The sequence below is a fragment of the Centruroides vittatus genome, unplaced genomic scaffold (genome assembly GCF_030686945.1).
Source record: "Centruroides vittatus isolate TY-2023 unplaced genomic scaffold, ASM3068694v2 contig_680, whole genome shotgun sequence".
Taxonomy (NCBI): domain Eukaryota; kingdom Metazoa; phylum Arthropoda; class Arachnida; order Scorpiones; family Buthidae; genus Centruroides; species Centruroides vittatus.
In genome coordinates this window covers 8,370-20,877 of record NW_027122427.1, presented here as the reverse complement: position 1 = coordinate 20,877, position 12,508 = coordinate 8,370, and the positions used below count along the sequence as shown (strand labels likewise).

General features: G+C 33.4%; 1 protein-coding gene across 2 annotated transcripts in view; it reads right to left on the bottom strand.

The window, feature by feature from the left end:
- LOC136980157 (P2X purinoceptor 4-like) overlaps positions 1 to 11,024 on the bottom strand; it is a 29,467-nt gene extending 18,443 nt beyond the window's left edge. For both annotated transcript variants that reach the window (XM_067276206.1, XM_067276204.1), the window contains exons 1-2: positions 10,716 to 11,024; positions 3,552 to 3,729 (exon numbers count right to left, since the gene is read on the bottom strand). In XM_067276206.1, coding sequence (XP_067132307.1) covers positions 3,552 to 3,729; positions 10,716 to 10,843 — 306 coding nt within the window. In that variant the 5' untranslated portion in view covers positions 10,844 to 11,024. The remainder of the gene's footprint in view (positions 1 to 3,551; positions 3,730 to 10,715) is intronic.
- Between the last annotated feature and the right edge of the window lie 1,484 nt (positions 11,025 to 12,508).

Here is a 12,508-nt window from a genome sequence, read left to right as displayed (position 1 = left end):
CATTAAGAATTGGAATTCTTCACGTGCTGCTTGGAGCGTATCTGGGTTTCGAGAAGACAGGTGGTCCTTTGGTCTCGATGTGATGGAAGAGTGGTTGGCATTTTTTGGTTTCGGGAGTTATCGATGGATTTATAATAGTAGTGAACTCAGCCAAAATACGGTGGTAGGGAGAGTCATCAGTCACAGCAGTGATGCTAGTGACAGTTGTGGGCTGGTTCTGCGGGCAACCAGGAGACTCAAGTTGCGTGACTCCATCGATTAGTCGATTGTTTTTGACGTCCACCAGTAGGTTGAATTTAGTTAAGAAGTCGATTCCTATGATGGGTTGGGTCACGTCAGCGATTACAAATGGCCATGAAAAACTCCGCTTTAAGTTAAAATTGAGTGTTAACAGCTTTGTTCCGTAAGTTGAAATAGGTGTTCTGTTTGCGGCAAAGAGGACTAGCTTCTCAGGTTTGCTTAAATATGTGTTGGAACTTTTCGGAATCACTGAGATGTCGGCACCTGTGTCTATTAGGAATTTATATTTTGTAGTAGGGTCGGCCATGGTGATTTGGTAGATGTGGTGATTGAGACTTCTGGCCGTAAGTGCCCGCCCAGTCAGTTTTCCGCCGGTAGAAAGGAGCAAGGGGCTTTGCATTTTTTCGCCTGCGTCCCAAAGCTAGCATGATAGTAACACATGCCGTTTTCAGGGGTGCTCTTTCGTTGATTATGACGTGATTTGCTGCGGCGTCTCATGTTGTTAGAGGGGTTTCGGAGCTTTTAAAGGAGCAGTGCGGTTGTTGATGGACATTGAGAGATTCTTGACCTGTTCGGCTAATTCTGCAACTTTGTTCTCCAAGGTGAAAATGGCGACAGAGTCATGTTCTACTGTTTGGATGTGTGCGGGGGAGACTAATTTCATTATTTTGTTGGCCATGGCGGCTAATTGTTGGAGTTTCTCGTTTGATGCAGCTAAAATGGCCTGAATATTGTGAGGTAACCTCAACAGCCAGAGAGATTTCAAGAGATCTTCACTGAAATGGTTACTGGCCTAGTCGCGCATGTGTGTTAACAGGAAGGATGGACGTTGATCTCCCAGCTCTAACCCTTGAAGAAGCATTCTGATTTTTGAAGACTCGCTCTCAGCATAGATGTCGATAAGGTAAGCTTTTAAAGTGTATACATCCACAAGAGCCGAATTATCGGGCTAGAGTTGGCTATAATAAATAAATAATAAGACAATTTGGCACTAGAGCTTGGCGTTAGGCGCCATCTCTTACTAAACTTAATAATTATAATTAAATTAAATAAATAATTTTAATAATTTGGAACTGGAGGAAAAGAAATCGGCCCGAAGCGGGACTCGAACCCGCAACTTCTGCTATCCGTGCAGACACGTTACCAGTTACGCTACCCGGACCTTCAGTCCGATCGCCTCCTCCAGTATATATAAGCTAACATGACGACCATCGACGGTCATTACAATGCCGGCTGGGGACACATCAAGTGCCCACGTCCTCCCAAGGCACTCAACCGGCCATCGCAACCCCGGCAAGGCGTATAAATATAAATAAATAACGACTAACCCGTTACAAAGCTATACATCCACAAGAGCCGAATTATCGGGCTAGAGTTGGCTATAATAAATATATATATATAAATATTAATTATTAATTATTTATTTATTATAGCCAACTCTAGCCCGATAATTCGGCTCTTGTGGATGTATAGCTTTGTAACGGGTTAGTCGTTATTTATTTATGCTTTTAAAGTGGCGAATTTATTCTGCTCGGGTGGGTTGAAGATTAGATCATGCACCAAATTTAAAATTTCTGGCTCTACCATCGCAACAACGTGTTTAAATTTCATGTCGTCGACAGTTATGTTGGTAATGGAAAATTGCGCTTCTAACTGTGCGAACCATAAGCTGAGGTTGCTCCAGAAAGGTGGGGATCTGATCGCAACACATGCTATATGATGGTGATCGTCGTTATTTTCTGCCTCAGCCATGATTTTAGCGTAGTTGTGGCAGTGCGACGGTGGTTATCTGTAAATGCTGTGTGCACAGTTCAGCACGTGGCGAGAGACAAAGAGATGGCACGAAAGGCACGTGGCGAGAGAACAAAGGATGGCATGTGGCACGAGAACAAAGAAGGATGGTAATACCTTTCTGTTGAACCGTCAACAGTCGACGAAAAATATCTGTGGTTACACTTTTTGAAGGTCTAGATCAGCGGTTCCCAACCTTTTTTTGACCAGGGACCACTTTGATTTCATTGTTATTAGCAGGGACCACAAGGTTTAAGAAAAATAAATTGTGTCAATCTAAAAATCAAAACTTTTAACATAAGTAATCGTTAAACTCAAGAGTAACATGCTTTAACTGTACTATTATAATAGAAAACATAACATTTTTAGTAAAAAATTAAATTCAGTTTGTATCAATGTGCGAATAATAATTTAAAATTAATAAAAGTTTTAAATCTTTCGCGGACCATATTTTAGCTCTTGCGCACCACTGGTGGTCCGCAGACCACTGGTTGGGAACCGCTGGTCTAGATGAACGAGTACACAGTTCCCAAAAAGATGAATGTCCGATGTTTGTGTCCGATGCAAAATAGATCGAGTTTTCATGTCGTACTGTAGAGTTCTTTGTTGGGTAAAGAGCACCATAAGTCATATATCACATTCGGGTCACCAGTTTGTAGTGCTGCTTGTACTTAATTATTTACGATATACATAACAAGGCTACATACAAAAACTTAAATTTATTACATATACGATATATGGAGCGATTGTACAAGTCGAACATAGAATGGAAAACACGTGTGTACGCAGCGAGGTCTGAATCCAAAGTGAGGTCACAAGCCAAGATAGGTCGAAAGTCAGGTTGCCAGTTTGTTGAGTTTAGTGTTCCACCTGGTGGCGACCTTTGGAACCAAGACCAAAGATATTGCCACATCTGGTCTTGATTTTCATCTAACTCTGTTCTTGAGATTAAGAAAGGACAGAGATGAATGACAGTGGAAATTTACAAACACTTAACATTTTTATCATTATCATCTCCAGGTAAAGAACATAGTTTTAGTAAAATTCAATTTAAAAAAAAAACATTACATATTTAAAATGGAAAACTTATTTTGGAATATAACATTAAATTAAATTTAAACTAACATAAGTACAACAATAACATGCGCATAGAGACAAATTAGTATGGAAGAAAATAAAATAGTATTAGTATTTTAATGGATACAGCTATATACATTTTTATTTTTAAAACTATTATATGTATATTAACTGTACAATAAATGATATAAAAAAAAACAATAATTTTACAAGATTAAATTCACTAAAGTAGAAAGAGAGGCTAAAAGTGCTACCATAATATTTTGTGGCAATCCATTTTATCTGAGTTTTCAGTTGTCCGAGATATAGTATTGGTCAATATTATTTTGGATAATTTGGGTTCTACTGTACACATTTACATATTTTATAAAATTAAGAAAATTTGTCAAAAAGCCCTGGATAGTTAGTACTGTATCAAAATATTGAAAACTGAAAATGCTTACCGAAGGTGGAACTATGATATCGGGAATATCCCATATCCTTTTATATAAACTTGGGTCAACATAAGGGATAAACTCATCATCTGAATTATTGACAAATGCAACACCTTTTAGTTTTGTTGTGACTGAACTTTCAAGTCCACCAAAGCTTTGATATCCTTTATTATATACAATAGCATAACTGGAAAAGAATAAAAAAAAATTATATGTAATGAAAATAAACATTATTATTATTATTATTATTATTAAGCTATCAAAATTCATTCAATATAAACAAATCAATAAAAATTCATGAAAACATCTTAAAGAAAAGAGAAAAATGACAAGAGATGTCACCTACTAAAAATAAATGAAAAACATAAAAACTGTCTATTTTGGTGTAACTGGTAAATACATTTAATTAACGAGTACAAGCACTTTCGACAGTATGTTCTATCGTTAGATTTATATTATTTTATATTTTATTTTATTATTTTATAAAATCAGCGAGAAAATTTTCTGTTTTCTACTTGGAACACTTTGCACGTTCTATTTCTTCAAATTCGTTCTTTTTTGCCGAGAACGACAGACTTATAATCGTCGAAAGTGCTTGCGAGATAAGAAAAACTGTGTTGATGCCAAACTCAGTGCTAATTATCAAGAGACATTAGATTTATAACGTTTCATCTGCCATATTACCTGAAGAAGATAGTTAAATACTGTCGAAAGTGCTCATACTTTCGAAACATATTTACCAGCCAATAGACTGTTTTGTGTTTTTCATGTTTATTATAAAATTATTTCTGAAACTTAATAACAATTTTCAAAATTTTATTTCATATCATTTTATTTCAATTTTATTTTACAGAAATACATTATGAAGAATTAATAAAGTAAAAATTGCATTACAAATACTAGTCGTATCTTGCTTGCTCGTCACGTCCAATCACCTGGAACAACTATTCTTCACTGAAGAGATGACCTTTCTTTGTAGGCTACAACTCTGCACAAATATGTAAAACAGTCTAACCATGGCAAGCAAGCAAGATACGACGAGTATTTGTAATGCAATTTTTACTTTATTAAATCGTAATTTCTGTCAGCCCCTTTTTACAAAAACGTATTAATTACTTAAATTCAAACAGGTGCAAATCCAGGCAGTGATAATGGAAATAGTAATAAAGAAAATCTTTTATAGCAAAAACAATTTTTCATTTTAGGTACCATTATTAGTTTTGAATTTACTTCTTTACTTCATCACTTTTAATACAGATGTAAGAACTTCGAGTTGGCTTAAAAATGAATTTTGCTAATAAAATTTTTCATAATAATTAAAAAATTTCTTTATATATGTATATATTTAAAGGTAAAAAATAACGTATAGCTAGGTCCTAGGAGAGAATGTCCACTGTACAGCAGCAGCACCTGTCACCAATTACAAATATATCCTTTCACGGACTCTTCATTAATACAAAAGAATAATAAATTTTTTTTTAAATATTTAATGATGAATTAAAAAAAACATAATACTCATTTGACTGTACAGATTAGTAGAATTTGTTAATATGTATACGGTACATTATATGTTTTTTCTTGTCAAAATATGAAATATTTAACCTTAAAAAAATAATAATAAAATGTATAGGCTAAATTTATATTTGGTGCCAAATCTATAAGGAAAATGAAACTGAAAAATAAACAACAATCATCAAAAATATGTAAAAACATTAGTTTTGCAATGGATGCAACAATTTTTGATGCACTTTTCAACTTGAAGATGACAAATTAAATCAATGGCGTAGTGAGGGGAAAGGGGGTATATCGTGTATTGGGCACCACTTGCAGAGGGAGGCCCAAATGGTCTCCAAGACAGTGTGTTTCTGGAGGGGAGAGGAGGCGTCAATAAAGTGTCGTGCCCCGGGAGCCAGTTATGTTTGCTACGCCAAGTTAAATAGGTCAAAAACTTTATAAAACAAGTTTTTTCATTAATAAGTGTTAAACTGCTGGATTTTCTAGTTTGGTGCTGTTTTTGATACTAATATTTCAATAAATATATATCAGAAATACTGTTCACAAAATAATAACTGCATCGAGAGAAAGTGATGATAATATAATCAATCAATTTTTCTCAATCTTAAACATATAAAAAAGTTTTTTCCCAAAAAATAAAAAATCTGAAGTAATAAAATTTTAATTTTGAAATTTTGATTTTTTTTTCACTAGCAAACCTATTAAATATGCATGAGATGTATTTAGAACAGTTGCTTCTAGTTGATTTGCTACATGAATAACAAGTAACTGTTTTGAACCAGTTTTTTCTTTTTAAGATCATTTTGAAAACAGTCCTCATCTTAGTAAACCAAAATCAGATAACCATGTATATTAAAATACAGAGAATGTGTTGCTCATGTGAATACGTAGTCCTCAATGTAACAACTTTAAATTTTATACAGACTAATTAAAAAAAAATTATTTTGCATATTTATAATATACAAATTTAATCTGTTAATTTATTCAATTGCTGCAAATGAATGACCGACTTTTATGTCTGACTTTGAACGACCACTCATCTAACCTGTTACCAGTGCATATTCCTTCTTCACCAAACTCTTAACTAACCCCAAAAAATAGGTTTTTACAAATGTTCTCGAACCCCAAATGTCGGTTCTTCCTCAGGTAATATGAATTTCGTTGGAATTGCCGTTCGAATCACTTCAAATGCATTTGAAGTGATTCGAACTGCTCTTACAAGAGCTGACGACCCAAAACTACCACTACTGCTTTAGTGATTTCCAACAATTAACCTGGAAAATGTCCAGAACACAAGCAAAAATTATAATTTGTGAAGATAATAGAGAAGAGCACAGAAATAATTTCTAATTCACATAGATTTTATGGTCACTCGGGATATGATGTTTACAGGAATAAATTTAATTTTAATTGATATAACATAAGATGCCTAATGCAATAAATTGGAAAAACAGACAATCTAAATTTTTATCAGTACAACAACTTATTATTACATGATAATATATTGTTAAATTATATTGCTCAATACATTTTAGATATATGATAGTATTGATAAGAAATTAATAATAATAATGGACTTTGAGATAAACTTTGAATTGTTCTTTTCATCATTTTTTAAGCAAATTTTTTTTCTATTTTAAATTTTAAATGCAAATACTGGATAATAATTTTCATATTACATTTAAAACTAAAGAAATCTTAAGCACTTAAGTGTAAATAAAATAATCAGAATTCACTTAATAAAATTTAAAATTGTAAAAATTATATATATAATTAATATGCTGATATTGTATAAATATTTTATACTCGATGAATAAAACACAGGATATTTCAAAGTAAATTTCACAACTTTAAAAGAGTATAACTTTATTCACAGGACAAATACACAATGTTTGTATTGCTCCATTGGACAAATACACAATGTTTTAATGTTCATAATACATTGTAGTAGAAAAAAATTCAAGTTTTATTTCTGCAACTGTGGTAGCTATTGGATTTGGTACATTCCAGGTAAAGTGGTCCATGACATCCTACCTGTAAGTTAATTTCTATATATATAAGAAAAAAAAATCCAGAAAGGTAAAGTGGTAAGACCCATAGTACTGAGGTAGCATGGCTACCTCATTCTCTGCACCAATCCATCAACCTGAGAAATACTTGTTGAGGGGGTTGCACCATCTTCCTGAAAGAGCATGAGTATCTTATTATCTTGGAGAAATGAAAGTGTCTTTCTTGGTCATCCTCACCTAATTGTGTAATGAAAACTGTTGGAACATGTTTAAATGTATGATATCTGTAATGATCATCTCTATGAAAAAAAGAGGTTATTTCTTTTTCTTTGCTAGCAAAACATATTTACTTTTGGATTATCAAACATTCCAGAGAGTATGCAGATGTTTGCTTCTCTAAATCTTGCAGTTGTAAGTATTAACTTCATCACTGACATGAAATGTGCTTTTATCACAGAAATTAGCCCAGAAATCCTTTATCTTCTATCCATTACAACATTTGCAGACAATTTCTATCTATCTTATCCATACCTTACAGGTGTAGATAAGGTGAGTTGTTAGGCAATGGAGGATTTGTATGCATTTACGTGTAAACATTTTCACAATACCCTCCATGCAGTCACAGGGGAATACCACTTTTCCAAGGTGTGTTGTGGACTTCACACAAAGTTCTCTCTAAAGGGGTGGGAAGACAAATGAGGTTTGTATGTCATATCTCAAATATGGTCAGACTTTTGTATAAAGCCCATCCCTATCCTCAAAATTAAGCTTTTTGCCATTTTACAACAATTAAAAATATGCTTTATTTTTAAGAATTTTTATAACAGATGGTGCCACAAACAATTTTAAATGTTTCTGGATTTTTTTGGTGGCCAGATTGCAAAGTGGCTAAGATGGCAACCTACTACTGTACTATGGTGGGCCTGGGATTGAATGCCAACAGATCAAAAAATTTCCAAAAATTTTTCATGTCTGTTAGATGTTGAGCCCCATCATCATCTTGCTGTCCCATTGTAGGCCTGGCCAAACCCATAATACGCTTGCTAAAAAGGCTTTCTTAGTACTCACAGGGTGTAAAAAAAAAATTTTGAGTAACACACACACACAAAGTGGTTTTTTTTCAAGCTCCAACGGTCCATAAAACAAAGACAAGTGTAAATAACGAAATGAATTTATTACCAAAAGTTAGGTACAAACATGGTTACTTTTCAACATAATCACCATGAAGATTGAGGCATTTGTCATATCTGCGGATGAGCTTTTCCATCCCCTTGTCATAGAATGTTGCCGCCAATGACTTGAGATGGTCCCTAACATTCCTTTGAAGATCGTCATTAGTCTTGAACTTCTGCCTTCCTAGCCACTTTTCCTGTTCAGGAAAGAGGTGGAAGTCTTCACACATTAAAAAGTTTTAAGCTGGATAGAAGTCCGAAAGGTGGAAGTCTTCACCACCTTTAAACACCTAGCGTATATCCCTGATTTAGCGCTGGGCAACTTCCATCTCTTTCCCGAACAGGAAAAGTGGCTAGGAAGGCAGAAGTTAGAAACTAATGACGATCTTCAAAACAACATTAGGGCCAATCTCGAGTCATTGGCTACAACATTCTACGACAAGGGGATGGAAAAGCTCATCCACAGATACGACAAATGCCTCAATCTTCATGGTGATTATGTCGAAAAGTAATCATGTTTGTACCTAACTTTTGGTAATAAATTCCTTTTTGTTATTTACACTTGTCTTTGTTTTATGAACCATTGGAGCTTAAAAAAAAAACAGTCTACGTATTACTTGAAATTTTTCTTCTGAATAATTATCAATCTTCGATATATCACAAATGGTCGACGTAAAAGTAAAAATGTAGAGTTTAGAAAAATACAAGAAATTGTTTTCGAACAATAACGATTAATCCTGGTTTTATAAGCATTATATATTCTTCTTGCTGAATAATCTGATTAGCAAAAATCTGATTAGCAATATAATGTTTGTCATCATGTTTAAAAACATGTTTTTGCATTTTTCAAGCAAAGGTGCAATATATATATATATAACAAACAAATTTTCTTCTTTCCTGTTACTCTTTTTTGAAATGAAAATAATAGATTTATACTTTAAAAAAAGGAAAAAGACATTACAAAAAATATTTTATAATTCTAAAAATTAAAAAAAAAAAAATTAAACACATTATTTAAAAGAAATTTACATTTTTTGAAAAAAATTTAAAATATATTTCATTGTAATCAGAGCTTGTGTAATAAAATGATTGAAGTTAATATGTAAAAATTATTAAAAATAACTATTTCAATTAGTTTACTTAATCAGGACATATGAATGTTAATTATAATTATTTTACTTTAATGTAAAATTCATCAAAGAGGTATCCCTCGATTAACACAGTTAATTAATAGCTCGATGCTACCGAGCACATCAAAACCACGTCGGTCAAATACGGTATCTACGTTAAGTAAAGATGGCCGGTAAAGCCGTGTTAATTAAAATTTCTGCCACATATATAAAGGGATTTCTGTAATTAATTTTGTGCATTAATCAAATCCTGCATTAAGCAAGGGATACCTGTATATGACATTTAGCTTTTAAATTCTAAAAAAAAAAAAAAAAAAAAAAATTATGTATTCATAGAGCTATTTCAATTTCATTCCAGTGTACTGAAATTTTTAAATAATTATTCCAATTAAAATAAATGCAAATTATTTTGTCCATTCAGTTTGAAATAGTTAAAAGTGTTAAAAATATATCATAATTGTGCCTAGTATGTTATATTTAGATTACAGCAACTACTTGACATCTTGATTAAACTACAGTATTTAATTAAAAAAAAAGGAGGGTTAATGTTACCTACGGTAACAAACATGGCAGCTCGTCTCTGAAACAGTGGGGATGCTCGTTCTAACCTAACCTATTCTAATTACCATAATTATTGCCAACCAAATTATTAGAAGAGGTTAGGTTAGAATGTGCGTCCCCACTGTTTCAGAGACAAGCCGCCATGTTCGCTACCATAGGTAACATTAACCAAAAGGAGTAATGAAAATTATAAAACTTTTTCCGTATATAGTCCGATGCAAGATTTTTCGTCTTTAAAAAAAAAAAAAAAAAAAAAATTAAATGTACTGTTTGAATTCATTCGATATTCAACAAACATTTAAACTATTCAAACATCTTGAAATGCTGGTTATGTTTGATGTTAAAGGAATTGAAGGATTTTAATTTTATTTCTAATCTAATCATGAGAAATCCAAAATCAGGAAATATCAAAATTTATAGAAAAAATTTCTATAAAGTAAAAATTAATAAACTATAAACTTCTTAGGTTATACACTTTAACCCTTGAAAAATGACATACTGAATGCAACACTATGCTAGAAATTATTATATTTTAATTTTTCTGTAAATATTCATATGTCCTGATTAAGTAAACTAATTAAAATAGTTATTTTTAATAATTTTTACAAATTAACTTAAATCATTTTATTACACAAGCTCTGAATGACCTTAACACAGCTGCAGAGCGTACTCATAGGAACATAATGGTGAAGAATAAAACAAGATTGGGAATATCCTTATAAAAAAAAAAAAGAAGTACTGTAATTGACTTAAGAATAATAAGAATTAATGAATAAGCCTACCTACCCAATAACATAACCAAGAATGACCAATTGTATAAATCGATTGAGAATTCCAACAGTTTTACTCTTGATATTTACAAATTTAACTGTACTGTATTCAAATAGAACAGATTTTATAAATTCGTATGCCATAATTTATCGCTTTCCACCTCCCGAGCACAAAAAGCAGGATAAAAAGAAAGATAACGAATTGATTCCAGATATATAGAAAACAGAAAGATCACGTGGAACAAACACGCACACTTCTAACAGCTGATTGAAACGCCCCTTGTCCTATAGGCCTAAACACGATTACAGCACACACATGGAGATGACAGCAGCCCACGTGATTTTGGATGTCAACGCCATCTGATGAAGTTTTATTGTACAAATTCGGTCAGAATATCAAAGTTAAATGTATTCTAAAATTAATTATTATTTTTTGAACAGTAATATTTTAAATTATGTTTTAGTGTCCACGAGATGGAGTTGGAAAAAAATATACCACTTATGAAATATTTTAATGATTGATGGCTCGATGGCCGAGGCAGTCTAGCGCTCTGAAGACCCGGGATCTTTTTTTTTTTTTTTTTTTTTTTTTTTTTTTTTTTTTTTTTTTTAACTCTTTCCGCCCTGTGGGCACTAAGAGGGCCTCTTTTAGTAGGCCAATTATGGGTTCGGCCAGGCCCACAATGGGGCGACCGGGTGGTGAGGGACGGGGCCCGACATATCCGAACGGTCCACCCCCGAAAAATTCCTGGGGATTATTCGACCCGTTCGGATTCGATCCCGGGTCCCCAGAGCGGTAGGATGCTACCTTTACCGCTCGGCCATCCGGCCGTGAAGACCCGGGATCAATTCCGGACAGCATGGAAAAATCCCAGGAATTTTTGGGGGTTGGTCCGTCCGGATATATCTGGCCCGTCCCTCATCATATGGCCGAACTCATAATGGGCTTGCTAAAAAAAAGCCCTCTAAGTGCCCACAGGGAGGAAAGAATTTTCTAAAAAATATATTTTATTGATATTTAAACTTTGTCAATGGGACTGGCCACAAAATTTTTTCTGGGTTTACTTTATGTGCCTAATATCTAAATAGGAACCAATTTTCCGTAAAATTCTTTCCAGGAGACACTTCACTTGGCAGATCGTCAATTTATTGCGTTGTCTTATCTATCAATCCGATCCAATAAACTTGCTAACTCCTGGAAGTTCTCCATTCCAGAAGTAAAAAATTAAAGAATATTTAACGTTGTTTTTTTAACTCTTGCAAAATCAAAACGTTGTCACATATTCTTGAATTTGTTTTAATAGAGTGGTTATCAATGTTTCTCGTGTCGCGAAACCGTAAAACTCCCCACATCATGCGGACTCTCGCAGAGTTCCGCAGACCTCTAGAAATATGAGAATTCAAATATATTTACCAAATTTCAAGCGTTTCCCCGGCGAATGCATCGAGACATAGGATTAAATAATAAAAAGTGTCGGGACATGGGTTTTATTCATTTATCTGTTGACAAAACTATGACACGCATTTATTACTAGCGGTCAATATCTTCAAGGACATTGAAAAAAATTGACAATATGGCATCCACATTATTTTTATTTTTCAGTAATAAATATTGCTAGTAAGAACACCATAAAAGTCCAAATAGAATAAGCATTTCGTTTTTAAACCATAATATCAAAGAGATGATTATACATTAGCGAAGTTGAGGCCGAAGTTTTCAACGCGAAAACGTGTACATCGGACGTTCGGCGCCGCTAATAAACTTGCTAACTCCTGGAAGTATTATCCTGGCGTTTGGGATGTCGAGGA